Source organism: Camelus ferus, chromosome 32 (genome assembly GCF_009834535.1).
Source record: "Camelus ferus isolate YT-003-E chromosome 32, BCGSAC_Cfer_1.0, whole genome shotgun sequence".
NCBI lineage: Eukaryota > Metazoa > Chordata > Mammalia > Artiodactyla > Camelidae > Camelus > Camelus ferus.
The window spans coordinates 4663332-4680623 of record NC_045727.1 but is presented as its reverse complement, the minus strand read 5'-3'; the positions used below and the strand labels follow the sequence as shown (position 1 = coordinate 4680623).

Here is a 17292-nt window from a genome sequence, read left to right as displayed (position 1 = left end):
ATTTTAGATAGTCAGCTGGTGTAGAAAAGCCAGCAGAAGGGAGAGATATCGCAAAATCCCAGAGGGGCCCCAGCTTGAGCCACGGCCAGTGAACATCATGCCAGCAACTGGGGCAGCAGGGAGATGGTCTCCATCAACAAGCTTGCTCCCTCTTGGGGAGATGCCTCCCGGGGGAAACCGAGGTCTAATCTATTTCTAGCCCTTCTTCCTCTTTGCTTCCAGCATAGGTTGCCCAGCCAACACCTTCTCTTGTGTCTTTTCCCATCCTGAGCCTCCACTCCCAAACGGAAGAGTGGAAAGGACAATTCCAAAGGAAAGAAATCATAAACCTTTCTATGATTCTATGAATGGATGTCTCCTGTGTGCGTGGTGTGTGTGTGTGTGTGATCTTGACTAAATTTGGATGCTCTGCCTCCAGGCTTCCAGCGTAGAGTTCTTTTGACCAGGGACTTTGTCTTGCTGATCTGTTCTAGAAATTCCCAGTACATGGTCTTTTTCCAGAGGGGTTTCTATAAATATTAATTCCTCAGCTGCCTCATCGTGGTACAGTGGCAGCCATGCAGTCCTATGACTAATTAATTACTGTTGCTAAAATATTAAGTAACTACTCATTATGCAGTCTAAAGACTTTCAGCCCTGATAGGTGCTGTTTTCATTAATTGAAGTGAAGGACAATATAGATGGTCCCTGACCTAGGATGGTTCAACTTACAGATTTTTTTTACTTTACGATGGCATGAAAGCAATGCACATTCAATAGAAACCATACTTCAAATTTTGAATTTTGATCTTTTCCTGGACTAGCAATATGCAGTAAGATCCTTTCTTGTGATGCTGGGCAGCAAGATGTGGCTCCCAGTCAGCCATGTGATTATGAGTGGGACAACCTATAGACTTATGAGCATCTGTTTCTTACTTTCAGTACAGTATACAATATATTATATAAGATATTCAACACTTTAGTATAAAATAGACTTTGTATTAGATGATTTTGCTCACCTGTAGGCTAATGTAAGTCTTCTGAGCACATTTTAGGTAGGCTGGGTTAAGCTATGGTGTTCAGTAGGTTAGGTATATTAAATGCATTTTTTGGCTTTTTCCAAATGCATTTGGATATTTTCAACTATACAATGGGTTTACCCAGACACAACTCCATCATAGGTCAAGAAAGATCTGTAGTTCTTGAGTGTCTTGACTCCTGATCTTTAAATATAAATCAAGAAGGAAGAGAATTTTTCTTTGAGCCACACAGAAAGGTTATTTAGATTCCGAAACCTAAGCATTAAAAAAATTATGATGGTTGCCATTAGATTTGGAAGTGGCAAGCAAAAGAAATGAAGGGGTTGCTTTACAGCCAGAATAAAGAAGCTGGGCTTATGGAATCAGACAGACCTGGGTTCACATCTGAGCTTTGATATCTACTGGCTGTGAGATATTGAGCAACGTATCCAATTCAGCCTTGGTTCCATCTGTAAGTTGAGGGGTGGTGAGTAGTAATATTTCCATTCTACATGCCTCTCAGGATTTGACACCTGCTAGAAGCTTAGCAAATTATTGTGGAATGAATATCACGAAAATGAAATTGACAGTCATTGTAAAGCACATGAGATTGTTATAACAGCACAATGTATATGAATTACTTATTTGGGAGCAAGGCAGTATAGGATCGAGCCAGCTAGGGGTTCAAATCTCAATTCTGTCAAATCCTAGGCAGGTACAAGTCATTTAATTCTGAGCCTCAGTTCCTTGTAAAATGGAACTATTAATGAATACTCAGAAGGGTATTGTGATGGATGTATGAGTGAAGGTACCCTGATTCCTAGGTGCTCAATACATTTTTTTTAAGTTTCGCTTTTTTCAAAAGGAATGCGTGCTCTAGGAAGAAAACTTGGAAAAGGTTGCAAAGCACAAACCACAAATCCCCCAGTCACCTGTAAATGCACTGCTGAGATTCACCCAAATGTTATCAGACATGATACCTTCCCTGTTTTTTCTTCTACACCTATAATCATACATGCATGTAATTTAAAAGTGCAATCATACAGTAAACAAATTTCCAAATTTCCTTACTATTTTAGCCTGATTTTTTCCATTTAGCAATATATCATGAATATTCATTTGTACTAATATTCTTCATAAACATTATTCTACATGGCTTCACAATATTCCATCATATGGATATACCATTATTATATTTAACCAGTCCCATATGGTTGGACACTTAAACTGATCATAGCTTTTCCTCTTACAAACAATACTGAGCTATACATCCCTGTATGTACATCCTTGACTATGGGTCTGATTATTTCCTTCGGACGACTTCCTCAAAGTTGAATTCCTGGATCAAAATGTATACACTTTAATGTTCTAATCTATTTGTCTATTTATTTGTTTGTTTGTTTATTCTTCATTAAATTTTAATTTTTTAGAGCAGTTTAAGGTTTGCAGCAGAATTGAGGAGAAGGTGCAGAGAAGATGCATGCACTCCCTGCTCCCACACATGCTTAGCCTCCCCTGTTTTCACAATCCCCCAGCAGAGTGGTACATTTGTTACAGCTGATCAACCTAATTGACACATCATAATCCCCAAATTTCACAGTTTATATTATGGTTCCCTCCCAGTGTTGAACATTCTATGCATTTGGACAAATGTATGATGATGTGTACCCAACATTACCGTCTCATACAGAGCATTTTCATTGCCCTAAAAATCCTCTGTGCTTTGCCTCCTCATCCCTCCCTTCCTGCAACCCCTAGTCACCATGGATCTTTTTATTTTACTTTATATTCCAGAATTTCTATTTGGTTCTTTTTTATAATTATCACTTCATTGGTATTTCCCATTTCCTAAAACATTGTTCTTATAATTGTTTAGACATGGTTTCCCTTAGCTATTTTTTAAATTTTTATTTTTTAAGATTAAAACAATTTTTAAAGTTGAAGTATGGTCAGTTTACAGTGTTGTGTTAGTTGAAATAGATCAATTGGGCTTATAATGTTGTGTTAATTTATGGTGTACAGTATAGTGATTCAGATATATCTATATATATCCTTTTCATTATAGGCTATTACAAGGTTTTGAATATAGTTCCCTGTACTATACAGTTATTTAGCTATTCTGCATATAGTAGTTAGTATCTGCAAATCCCAAACTCCCAATTTATCCCTTTCCCCTCTGGTAACCACAAGTGTGTTTTCTGTCTGTGAGTCTGTTTTTGTCTTGTAAGTAAATTCATTTGTGTCATTTTTTAAAATTCCACATATAAGTGATATCACATATAAGTGGTATTTTTCTTCCTCTTTCTGGCTTACTTCACTTAATATGACAATCTCCAGGTCCATCCATGTTGCTGTAAATGGCATTATTTTATCCTTTTTTATGACTGAATAGTATTCCATTGTATATATAAACCACATCTTCTTTATCCAATAATCTGTCAATGGACATTTAGGTTGCTTCCATGTCTTGCTATTGTAAAAAGTGCTGCTGTGAACATTGGGGTGCATGTATCTTTTCGAATTAGAGTTTCCTCTGGATATATGGCCAGGAACCACTGATCTTTTTATTTCCTCCGTAGTTTTGCCTTTTCCAGAATATGATATAATTGGAATCATACAGTGTGTAGGCTTTTCAGATTGGTTTCTTTCATTTAGTGATGTGCATTTGTTTCCTCCATGTCATTACATGGCTTTATAGTCATTTCTCGTAAGTGCTGAATAATATTCCATTATCTGGACGCGCCACAGTTTGTTTATACATTCACCTACTGAAGGACATCTTGGTTACTTCCAAGTTTTGGCAATTATGAATAAAACTGCTATAAACATTCCTATGCAGTTTTCAAGTCCTTTGATACCAATAAGTGCTTTATTTATTTAAGTATACAAGCAATACAAAGATAGCAGTCTCACCTCGACCGGTCCAGACGGGTCCCACTCTGCATGGCTACTCACATTAACAATTTGGTGCATATTTTCCCACACACTTTTCTCTACAAATACAGTTCTTTCCTTTATTTTTTAATAAAAATGGGATGGCAGGCATATTTTTAAGGTGTATGTCAATCAGTGTTGAATACCGATGGAATGTAACAACCGTTTTAAGTCCCTCTCAGCATTCAGTAAGTTCCAGACAATGGACACCAATCATTGTTACTGGTGCTTAATTTTCACCAGGTTTTTTCCCTCTCAGCATTCAGTAAGTTCCAGACAATGGACACCAATCATTGTTACTGGTGCTTAATTTTCACCAGGTTTTGAGTGCTTACTGAGTACTAGAATTTGTAGTAAATATGAAGCACCTACTGTGCGCTTCTACCAAGTGCTTATCAACAATTGTGCAGCGCCTGCTTTGTGCCAGATTTTTGCATCTATCTCATTTAAACGTCAAAGCAGGGAGTGAACCTCCACGCTCTGCCCAGGTTGGGGACTCTAGCCGGAGATTGGGGTGCACACCCGAGGACGGGGAGGAGGCAGTGGTCTCTTCCGGTGCACTGTAGACCCAGGCGCCCTCGAATGGCTAGGGGAAGAAGGTGCGCGGGAGGTCAGTCTGAGGACAAGTTGCAGTGAAAGGCAAGGCCGAGGTCCACCGGACCAGGCGGCCCCGGGACGCGGAGCGGTGGGCGGGGCCAGACGAGTGGGCGGGGCCGGTATTGTCCGGTCCGCGGGGCATGCCGGGAACCCCGCCTCCAACATGGCGTCTCACTGACAGTTGGCTGCTGATAGGCAGAGGCGGATCCTGCTCCTCAGGGCGGCGGCGGCGGCGGCGGCGGTGGCGGCGGCGGGGCTGGGGTCTCCGGGGCCAGGGGTGGGAGGATGGCGACTCGGACCTCCTAGGGCGGAGCTGCACGGGCGAGGCGGCGGGTGGGGCGCTGCAGGCGGACGCGGCGGCTGCTGCCATGGACTGGTGATCACGGCGGCTCCTGCTCGTGTCTCCCCGGGCCGGGCGGCTGCTTCTCACTGCAAACCCCTCAGCCGGGGCCATGGGCTCTTCGGCGGCCGCGGCGGCGGCGGCGGCGGCGGCCGCAGACTCGGCGCAGTGGCTCTCGGTGAAGGAGGAGACCATCTTCCTGCACGACGGGCTGATCCGGGTCACCGACCTGGCCGAGCTGCCCAGCGAGATCCTCGGGGCCCCGGAGGCCGCCGACACCGACTTAGAGGTGAGCGAGGCTGCCCCTGGCCTTCGCCATCAGTTTAGTCCACCCACTCCGCATCCCCGGGGTCGGGCCCTCTCATCTGCGCCTCACCCAGACCCCGAGGCCCCCGGAGGCAGCCCCAGCAGGTGTGTGTGTGTGGGCGCGGGGCAGGCAGGTGGGGGCCACGGCCGCAAGTCTGCACACCGCCAGCCTCCCTCCCTCCCTCCTCCGGGCCTCAAGCCCGTGGGGGATTTCATTTGTGGTTTAATTTTGAACGTTCCGACTCCCAGCATTTTATTAGACGATCACCCGGCACGGCCTTCACGCCCGGGAGGAGCCGCCGCCGCCTCCCGGGCCCTGTCTCCCCTCCCCCACGGGCCCCCAGGACTCACCTCAGGGCACACCCAGGTTGCTTAGCTTTGGGGACATTTTAATTTTAACGCTCTACACCTCCCGCCTGTCATTCCCCAGGGGTGTGTGTGTGTGTGTGTGTGTGTGTGTGTTGTTTGCTTTTTCGGGAGAGGGTAGTGGCCGTCCGTGATGGGCAATCCAGCAACTACTCTGTGTCCAGCCTTAGAATGACACGGGGCCTTTGTCAGGGAACCAGGCGGTGTGGACAGCGAGGGGGATGTACAGCGGCCCTCGGTGCGCAGGGTCACGGAGGTTTTAGGCCGCAACGCCTTTTTACGAGCTCAGGGGGTCGCGGAAAGCCCAGGCTTCGGAGCCGTGGCAGGAGCAAGAGCAAATCTCAGCGATTGTGTGCTACTGGGTTTGGGGCAGAAGGAAACCAGATATGCTTGGTAGATGGGAACTTTCCACGGACTTCACTTCGTTTCGTGTTTGCCTAGGGATGGCAACACTGGCAGGATAGGTTCATGAAGGCTAGCAGATGCTGACACTGCGCCCCCTCCACTTTGTGGGATGACATTTTGCTGTGTAGGTAGCATGGGGTGTCACGAAATTCTTGTCGCAAGGAAGACTCTCTGGGGCAGGGCGCAGAGAGGATGGCCTGTCTTCTGGCTATAAACGGAATGCGAAGAATCTGTTGTGTTTTGAGGTTTTGCAGGCACTTTGGCTTTCAGCACAACGAACATTTATAGAAATGGGTTAAAACCATTACTGTGTGTTTCTGGAAACGGCACTGATGGGATCTCGTTGGCCGAGACATTTGGACGTGCCTGAGATGCGAATGCGATCCTCTGTATTTTTGTGTCTGGTTTTGAGGTTGAGGTTGCAACATTCCCATTGCGAAGTGTGAATTGACTTATTTTATAGTCTGGCCATCCAAAAAAGGAAGGTACAAATTGGTGGGGAATTCCTAATACGGAATCATAGTTTTATTATGTCTCATTTGGGCCCATTCTATAAAAAGCAAGGTGTATCTGAGTGTCTTACCAGCTTGAAAACTCAAGGGGTATTATGCTATAATGGTGGAATCTTTGGCTCTCTTGTATGTGAAATGTGGACATCGGATGCTCTTTGTACCTTAGAGACCAAGTTCACAGGGCCAAGATTTTTATGTATGTAATTTATTTATTTTTAGGATTAAAAAGTATAGGAATAGTTAAAAATACCTGAGCTGTTTAGCTGGCTTTCCTAAGCTGTTTACTGTATTTTGAGCATCTGTCAAATATTTCTACAGAAGAATGATTTTAAGAGAAAGAACCTCTCTGGTCTGGAAGATTTTTTAAAACCTCTTAAAAATTGTATATATCTGACCTCTCAGAAATCAATACCTGTATGGGTGATAAACATTTCTGACTGGTAGTAGTGAGGAACTTTTTTCATTTCTTTCCGTATGTTAATACAGGGCACATAGTATTAGGAGAAATGGATAGCTGAGAACGTTTTTTTGGCTGTTAGATTTGTGTTCTGTGTAGGTGTATTCATATTTAATTATTTAATAATAATAATATTGATTAAGTTTATCCTGTGTTTCAGGCATCATCTTATTAAATTCTCAAAAGGATCTTGGTTTAAAAAAAAAAAAAGGATCCTGATAGTTACATATTGTTGCGTCTTGTAACAGTTGTAAATGTTGTACCCATGTACAGGTGAGGCAAGTAAAGTGCAGAGCAGATATGCAGTGTGCTCCAGATCACACATGGTGGGAGAAGAGAGCCTGGTGTGTTGGTCTCAAACATACCTGCTCCTAATCATAATATTCTACTACCTTCAGTCATGTATGATACTCACATTTGTAATTATTTTAAATTTAATAAACTGAGTACAGGTAGAGTAATAGACAGATATGTTTATTTCCTTTCTAGTAATGTATTCTTTTTTATTTGAGGAAGATTAAAGGTTCATCAACTTTTTAAAAACTAACTTTTGAAATTGCCACCACTCCTACGAAGCATACTCTTCCAAGCCTGTCCTTCCGGTGGACATCTGGGTGAAAATGACCTTTTTTTTTTTTTTTTCGGTTTTAACAGAGTTTTATAGTTACATAGAATCTTTCAGTTAACAATTTTGGATTAAGAAAGATGAGACTCAAACTAAGCCAACTAATTTATGATTGACAACCTTACCGCATAAGACTATGCTCACTGCAATAGAGTCTCAGAATTTTAGAGCAAGAAGGAAGTTTAGACTCATTTCCCTCATTTTAGAGAGAAGTTGTCTAAGATCAGGAGAGGTTATGGCTTAGTGGCATAGCTAATTATGGCAGGGCGAATGAAAACTCTGGTTTTCCTGTGTTTGAATTCCAATGTTCTTTCACTCTGTAAATGCTGCTCAAAGTTGAATGTCAATCTGAAAAAAGAACCCATCCTAAGAAGTAGACTAACATTGACTTAGCATTTTAATTTAAGCAAGAGCAGAGCATTTGAATTAAAAATTTTCTTCTCAGTTAATTCTAAACGGAAGGTTTTTGTTTGTTGTTTTTTCAATCAATAATGTTTAATCAACAAATTTGTTCAACAAGTGTTTGTGGAATTCAGAGGTGAGCTGAGGCCGCTGTCCTGGGTGTTGGGGACATAGGGGATAAAATAAAATCCTTGTTCTTAAAAAAGCCTCTATTTTAGTGAGGGATAAAGACAATAACAAATTGTCAAACACAGGACATGTGTATATATGTCCATGTATATAATATGTCCAATGACAAGTGCTGTGGAGAAAAGTATTGCTGAGTAAGAGGGGTGGAGAGCAATGAGGGGGGCGGGCAGGAAGGGAAAGCCTAGGATGGCATTTGAGACCTGAAGGAAGTGAGAGTGTACCATATGGCTACTGGGGAAAGCACATCCCAGACAGAGGACGGCAAGAGCCAAGTTTCCCTGTGAGGGAAGCAGCCTTAGCATCCTTAGTTTGGAGCTCTGAGCCCAGTAAGCAAAGGGGAAGAAGAGAATGAGTGATAGGAGATGGAGACGGGGGGTGCAGCTCAAGTACAGCCTTATAGATAAGGACTTTGAATCTACTCTGAGTGAGTTAAAGATGCAGAGTAAAGCTCTTTTTTGGCCTTTAAAATAGCTATCTGTATTTAATTTTATGTTGTTGGCAAAAGCAAAGGCATGCAGGAGATTATTTTTTAAGTGTTGAAATAAATATAAATTTAAGAGAAATCAAAAAGCAATAGCTCAAAAATGACAACTCAAATATTATTGAATTTTGCACCACATTTCATAGAACATTAGTCTTTTTAAAATAAAGGGAATTTACAAGAAAAAGGCATTAGCTTATTTATGGATGTTCCAAAAGACTTCCTATTTCATTTTTCTTTACAAACTCCAGGAGGAGACAGGGATCATACATAGAGATGTTGACAGAATAGCTAATTGACTTGGCTCAAGGTGGCCAAGGTATTTTTTACCCCGTAGTTTAATTTTGAACCCAAGCATTTTGGTTAGTGTTTTTCATTATGTTTGTTTATAAGCTCCCCTCACCAAAGACTTGAATGTAAATGTTCATGGCAGCTTTATTTATGATTGGCAAAAACTGGAAATAATTAAAATGTCCATCAACAGGTGAAGGGGTGAACAAGTTTGGTACACCCATATAATGGAATACTACTCAGCAATAAAAATGAATGAACTGTTGATACTGACAACATGGATTTATGCTGAGTGGAAGAACCCAGTCATATAGGAGTGCACACTGTAAAATTCCATTTATGTGATATTCTAGGAATTGTAAACTAATCTGTAGGTACAGAAAGTAGATTGGTAGTTGCTTGGGGATGGAGGCAGGCAGGAAGGGATGAAAGAAAGGATTGCCAAGGTGCATGAGGAAACTTGGGGTGATGCTTATGTTCCCCATTTTGATTGTGGTGATAGTTTTATGTTGTCTGTATACATATGTCAAAACTCATCAAATTGGGGGAAGCAGGGTTTAGCTCAAGTGGTAGAGTGCATGCTTAGCATGCAGGAGGTCCTGGATTCAATTCCCAGCATCTCCATGGAAAATCCAAATAAATAAACCCAAGTACCTACCCCCCCCCCAAAAAAAAAAACTCATCAAATTGTACACTTGAAATATGTGCAGTTTATTATATGCCAGTTATACCTCAATAAAACAAAATCCACACAAGCCCAGAATGCTTTACTGTTTCTATTTAGGAGGTGAGAAAAGGCTCAACAGAGTTTTTTGTTCAGTTTGTTTTTTTATCATGTAAGGGAAGGAGCACTTGGGTTTGGAGGTGATCACCTGAAATTGTCAGGGCTTTGAATACTTATGTTACACTCAAGTGAAATCTTTAAGGCAGTATTTAGTTTCACAATTGTTGATCTGTGTTCCTAGGAGAATACTACCACCTATTTATCCTTTGGCCAGAATTCTTTGGACAGTGTTTATGTGCTTTTAGAGAATTCCAAATTCTAGATTTGGAAGAATTAACGTATAAATGGATAAGCTATCTTTGTTCATCAACAGAATTAATTACCAGGTAATTAATGAGCACTGGAATAAGAGTCACTGAATCTTGGTACAGTGTACTGTGAGCTTTGACAGATAGCTCAAAAGCTCTCAGGCTTGGCTGGCTAGCAGTAAAGTCAGGACAAAGTACCTGAAGGCTGTGGGAGGCAGTGTTGCCCAGAGGTTAAAGTCCAGTTTAAAGAGTCAGACTGGGATTGAAATTCTAGCTCTGTCCCTTGTTAGCTGCGTGACCTTGGGTACATTCAATACCTTTAGTAATCCCTGGCTTCTTCCGCTGCAACTTCTTTGTCATCATTGTCACCACCTCTACAGCCACCAGGACAGCAGCATCAGCATATGTCATGCCAGGCTCTCTGCTAAGCTCTTCCTACCCATTATCTCATTTAATCTTCACTGAAACCTTATGTGGTTGATGCTACCTTTATCTTTATTTTACAGAAAAGGAAACTGTGGCACAGAAGTGAAGTAACTTGACAAAGGTCATACAGTCAGTAGCAAAGCTGAGGCTGAAATAGATCTGTCTGATTCCAGCCCAGGTTCCAGGCTCGAAAAACAACTGTTAAGACTGGCTTGTCGTCTGTAAGGGGGATAATAATAGGGTTAATATAAGGATTAGACAGGGGTGGATGTGATTATGGACTTACAGTGTTTACTCTCTTTAGAAGGTGCTGTGTTGCTGAAAAGTTATTTTGTGTATATTCAGTATATGAAAGCATATGAAAGCAAAACTATCCCATCAACAAATTTTTTTTTTTTCTAGTAGTGAATAGTGGAGAGCTTGCTTTTTTTTGGTGTGTTTGTGATCCCTCTGGAATTTTCTCCCTCCCCAATTTGTTTGGAATATGGCTGGCAGATGAGATAGTAGTCTCATTTCAACTTTCCTCCAGTTGTACGCCTAGGGTCTTGCTAAATAAATCAGTTTTGATTATTATCTGTCTTCTTGGCTTCCATACTGACTGTCACAAAGTACCACCTGTTGGCCAGGGCTGCTGGGTGGACTGTCATGCACCTGTTCTTTCCTAAGTCACAAGGTACCTGTGGTGATAATTATGAAAGGACTGTCAATTCCAGAGAGTGCCCATGCTTTCTCCTCCCACTTCTCTTTCTGGCTTGTTTTACAGCAGTGGTGGTGGGGTGAACACAAGGAGTGTAGTCTGCTTTACAAGATATTTAGTCAATAGTTGTAGACAAATGTAAATAACAACTGGTGATCGACTATGGGACAAATGCGTAGTTACCTGAAAAGGAGAGAAGACTGCAGAAATTGTACAACTATTAGTTTGATCCTGCATTTTTAACACAGCTTACATATCCATTAAATTTATGTATTTGTATATTTATTTTTAAAATTTTGTTTGGGGTGGGGGAAGTAATTGGGTTTATTTATTCATTTATTTATTTTAATAGAGGTACTGAGGATTGAACCCAGGACCTTGTGCGTGCTAGGCATGCACTCTACCACTGAGCTATACCCTCCCCCTATTAAATGTTTTTTAAACATTACATGAATACATTCTTCTAAAAAATGCAGGTGAAACTGAAGTTCCTTTTAACTACCATCACTAATCCTGTCTCCATCTACTCCCCACCCCAGTTAAATCAATGACCAATTTTTTTTATATGTTCTTCAAGACCATTTTTAAATGTGTGTGTTTGTCTGTATGTATACATAACACTTAGCATTTTTCTTTTTTACATAAAAGAAGTGATGTTAGACATATCTTTCTGTAACTTGCTTTTTAAAAAAAACTCAGTGATACGTTTTGGTCTTTCTACATATAGATCTACTGCATTTTTTTTAAAGGTGCTGCACAAGATTCCAGAAATACCATAGTTTATTTAGCCATTCCCCTACTGATGGGTGTCTTAGTTTCCTGTTGCTAACACATTATTACAAACTTAGTGGCTTAAAACAACACAAACTCGTTCTCTTACATTTCTGGAGATTGGAAGTCCTAAATGAGTCACATTGGGTTAAAGTCAGGTGTTGGCAGATCTGGTTCGTTCTGGAGGCTTTAGGGGAGAATGCCTTTTTCAAAGCTTCTAGTGGCCACCTGTATTCCTTGGCTTGTGGCTCCTTCCTCCAGTCTTCAAAGTTTATCGCCGTAGTATCTGATGTTATCATATCATTATCATTTTCTCCTCTGACTGGCTCCTCCTGCATCCCTTTTACAAGGACCCCTGTGACTGCACTTAGAGCCCACCTGGATAATCCAGGGTAATCACCTCATCTCAAGATCCTTAATTTAATCACACCTGCAAAGTCCCTTTTGCCACCTAAGGTCACATTCACAGGTTCCAAGGATTAGGACATGGACATCGTGGGAGTCCATTATTCAGCCTACCACAATGGATCTTTTGGTTGTTTTCAGGTTTTCACTATTAAAAATGGTCCTTCAGTGCACATCCTTGCATTTCTGTTTGTGCACATGTTGGAGTATTTCTCTAGAGCAGGTCCTGAGAAGTAGAATTGCTGAGTCATAGGTGACCATTTCCAATTTGAACAGATACTGCCAGATTGCTCTCCTAAGTGACTACTCCAATTCATACTCCCAAGTTACACAAGTTACAGTGCTTGATAGGACCTCTTTTCCTCACACCGTCATACAGACCATTTTAGAACTCATGGATTTGCTGAAATTTATCGTTTGCTTAAGCCAATGGCTTGCGCTCCAGCAGATGAGTCCAGTAGATGTAATTGGGTACCTGGCTATGCATGTCGAATCATGGTCAGCAGAGAGAAGAGTTTTTTGGTAGTGCCACCGAGCTATTTTCACTTCACTTCAGAGGACCTGTCTTCTGGCTTGGTCTCCTTTGCCTCCTGACTCGTTTTGGTCAGTAATCCAGTTCATACAGACATTGTCCATATATAGGCAGGAGAGAGCCACAGCTTTGTATTCTGATGGTCTGGGGATGCTGCCAGAGGCCACCCAGTCTGGGAGGAGATGCACTGGCCCCTGAAGTGTGATCGGCGTGCATAGCAGTTGTTAGGCAGACTATTGGGACGCAGACTATCTTAAAATTTTCTCTCTTACATGGCAATATAAGGAGTAATTCTACATTTTTTTGACCTTTATGAGAAATAACTGATAGTAAGTTCTATTTTTATGCTATGCAAAAATTTTTTGATTATAGAGAAGTAATACATGGATGTTGTAGAAAATAGAGAAAACACTTAAAAGTATGAGAGAAAAGAAGTAATTCTTTGATTGCACCATCCAGAAATAGCCATATTAAATAATTGTTTACTATTTCCTTCTTAAATTCACATTTATATATATTATTATAAATAAATCCAAAAGATTTTTAGTGTTTGGAGTGTTATGTTCTTGTTAAAGTTTGGTAAATTATAAATTTGCAGTAATTATTAAAGTGTGTTTCTGTAACCTGTTATTATCGGCAGTTTATAATTGAGAGGGATTTTTATAGTGCTGTATGATTCCTCTCCCAATAATGTTGAATATTTGTGTGGAGCTTTGAGTTTATGGAGTGCTATTAAGCACAGTTGTAGAGTAATTAATTAATGTTCTGTGATGGGACACTTTGGAGTGGACACGTTTGAATCCCTGGTGTTTCTACTGAAACCTGCACAGTGTAGGTCAGAGCACAGTGTGTAGCAATTTTAGATTAACAATAAAGAGATACGTAATTTGCAAACTATTTTATGCAAATTGTAGGTTTAGCAACACTAATAACTACAGATGTGTGGTTAATGTAGTGGTTTTATACCAACAAAATATTAACATTCAGCTTGTATTTGTAATGGATCTTTTCAGTGTTTACTATATATTTTTTGAGCTCTGTAGTTTGCATTACTGATTTCAAATGAACATACTCTAATATAAGAGATCTAGCTATTTACAGGACAGACTAAAAATCTGGACCTTTTATCTCTATTGATATGTTTGCTTTTCTTAGTCTTGAAATAGAATCATTAAGAATGTTAAAGGAGAATCTGTGTCAACATATTTTCATCAAAACAGTGGCAAATAACAGAAGGATTACCTTTATTTCTTGATATTGATTCCTTCTTGATCATTCAGTTGTGGTGGGGCTGAAAGACAACTACTGGTTTATTTAATCTAGAAAAGAGCAAAATGGGTGATGGAAAGATAAAAACACATTTGGGGAACTCTGGAGGAAGCATTTTTTGGATGAGCTTATAATGAAAGTTTCCTTTCCCTCGGGGGTTCTGAACCTAAATAGGATTCAGGGATCCTTGGGATCCAGGAATCTAATTCAGGGGCTATATGAACTTGGATAGGAAAAATTACATCTTTATTTAGTCATATCTTTAGCTAGAACTCAGCATTTCCTTCAATTATGAATTTGGTCAACAAATCCTAGTAGTATTGGCAGTACCTGTGACCATGTAACCAATAGAAATCATAGATATTTTCATATCATATTACAGTTGTTGAACATGTCTTAAATACTGTTTATGCTCACCGTTACTCAGAAATTACGGTAAGCATTAGCTCTTGTTATTCAGCGTTCTAATGAAGCTCCTGTATTAACATCACAAATTTGTTTCTTAAGATATTTTGGTAACTGTATTTTAGGATACAATAATTGGTTTCTTATAATCCCATGCATTTTGTTTTATGCATTTAAAAATGTTATCTGAGATGGGTTGGTAAGTTTCACCAAACTTGCGAAGGTTTAGGGCCCCTGAGATAGACCATGTTTCTGCCAGCATCTTTCCCTTTTAAGTTGAAGTTTGCTGCAGACCAGCATAGTTTGCAGTTGTTTGAAATAAAAGTGACCACATTTTGGAAACTCGTTAATGTTTTCTGTGATAGAAAATTTTATCCTCCTACAATTTTTTCAATTACCTACTGACTGCAAGCTATTAGCTAGTAGTAATTTTCTTGGGTGATCTGATTTTTGCTCATTTGCCAAACATGGTATCAATAACCAAGGAAGCTATATTTTTTAAAAAAGAAAATATCTACTAAAAATGACAAGCAATTCTTTTGAAATAGAACAATTTTTTGTTCATCAAAAATTTGGGATTTTTCCCCCCTCGTCTGGGGAGAATGTTGATCAGCTGAAGCTATGGGAATGAAAATGCATTAACAGACTTTATACTGGTATCTTACACTGCTAACAATGAGCCATTTTAAACAGGTGGCCTCAAGCACTAACAGTTGGTATCCCAGGGGAAACATTATTTTTCATGTTTGAAATTCATTTTCCTTTCATCTTCTCTGTAGAGTACAATTATGTGATTGTGGTTTCTTTTATTGTTCAAATTGTTATTTTACACTTGTCTTGTCAAAATTTAGCAGTTTTACTTAAATAGCCTCCAGAACTGTGCTGTCCAGTTGGTAGCTACTAGTCACGTGAGGCTATTGAGCACTTAAAATGTGGCCAGTCAGAAGTAAAGTGTACCGAAGGTGTAAAATACACAGCAGATTTTGAAGACTTCATGCCAAAAAAGATGTAAAATATCTTCATGATAATATCTAAGTTGGTTAATTGTGGAAATGATAGCATTTTGGATATGAGGTGTTAAGTAAAATATATTATTTAAAGTATACTAAAATTAATTGCATCTATTTCTTTTTACCTTTTTAAATATGGCTACTGGAAAATAATAAATTCCATGTTTCACCTATTTCTGTTGGACAGTGCTTTTGTATATAGAGGTCAGTAAACTGTGGCCCTCATATCCAGTTGTCTGTCTTTGTAAATAAAGTTTAATTGGAACATAACCAGCTTATTCATGGACATATTATCTGCTTTCATGCCACAGTGCAGAATTGAGTAGTTGTGACAGAGACCTTTAGGCCAGTGTGCCTTCTAGGGACTGTCATGTATACTGTTTTCATTTCATCCTTTCAGTGGCTCTATGAGGCAGCAGAGGAAATAATAGCTATTTTAGGAAAAATGGCTTAGAGAAGTGAAGTGATTTGTTCAAGGTCATATAATTAGTGCTAGGCCTGTAGTTCATTTCTTGGGTGATTTTCCACTGTACCTCTGTTTTAGGTAGCACTTGTTCTTGATAACCTGTTATCTTTGAGACAGTAGTTAATGGCACCTATTACTCAGCCAGAGTAATCTTCCTGCAGCACAGTTATGTTACATCCTTGTCCAGATCTTCAGTGGTTTCCCATTTCCTGCAAAATAAAATGATATTTCAAGGTAGTTATGATTTGGCTCCATCTACCTTTCTAATCTTATCTCATTACTCCTTGCCCCCACCTCCCAGATTTTACAAACTCACCACATTCTCTTCTACACTCTTGGCTTATGGGGTTCCATTGCCTTGGGGAACCCCACCTCCACCTTTGTAACCCTACTCTTTATCCTTCAAGTGGCAGATCAGATGCCGCTTCTCCATGAAATTTTCATGATGCCTACAATTAGAAGCAGTCATGCTCTCTTCTGTATCTCCATAGCTGTGCCTTATGTATATTAAAGTTACTTATTTGCATCTTGATCACCCTTACTTACTATATTACAAGCTGTTTGAGGGCAGCCACTTCATATTGTCCGTTGAGTACCTGCCCTAATATATTAGGAGCTCAAATATTGGATGTTGATTGGACTGAATGTTAAAAGGGGCATTTACTTATTTTATTATTTTTATTTTTTAAAAGGGGCATTTAAAATGCATAAGAGTATGATTTAATGAATAATATCATGAATTAAATACATAGATGAGGAAAAATTCATTAATAGAGAATAAAATAAGATGAGAATAGGTGGTTATCTTTGATGAACAAAAGGAAACTAGTTCAGGTAAGACTTTAGGCATTTTAATTGCAGTTATGCTTTGCATTGTAGATAAGAAGAAAGAACATATCCCAGTAGTTGTAATAAATGTTGTCAGTGCTGTCATGTGGATAATTTGGGGTTAAGATCTTTGATTTTGTATACAGCCTAATGAATTTTGCATAGAGAATAGTGAATTCCTGAGAGATTTCTGCAAACAGGTAGTTTGAAGCAGTTAACTGAAAATACCTTGCTCTGATCATCATTCTAAAAATCTTAATGAATTTGAATGAATTTTGTTTAATTTAGTTGTTCTATGGTTAGGTATCAAACTGGAGCACTGTTCTTTTTGTTTTGAGCTCTTCTGTGTAGAGATTTTTTTTTTTTTCAGGGTTTTCAGTGAACTGTGTCCATTTACCAGCTTTTATTGAGTGGCAAGGCCTCAAGGACTGAACTGTCACAAAAATTATATTACAGGATTTAGCATAATCTAGTTACTGATTAGCATAATAAGGCTGGTAATCATAATTTATTTAAAACATTACAAAATGTTTACAATTTTAAAAACT

At 39.7% G+C, this 17292-nt stretch overlaps 1 protein-coding gene across 11 annotated transcripts in view; it reads left to right on the top strand.

Moving 5' to 3' along the window:
- Positions 1–4834: 4834 nt before the first annotated feature.
- Positions 4835–17292, top strand: part of HECTD4 (HECT domain E3 ubiquitin protein ligase 4) — a 165778-nt gene continuing 153320 nt past the window's right edge. For 6 of the 11 annotated variants that reach the window (XM_032471599.1, XM_032471595.1, XM_032471601.1 and 3 more), the window contains exon 1: positions 4843–5158. In XM_032471599.1, coding sequence (XP_032327490.1) covers positions 4982–5158 — 177 coding nt within the window. In that variant the 5' untranslated portion in view covers positions 4843–4981. Of the gene's footprint in view, positions 5159–17292 lie in introns of all 11 variants that reach the window. The other 5 variants (XM_032471598.1, XM_032471597.1, XM_032471592.1 and 2 more) reach the window with 3 other exon arrangements.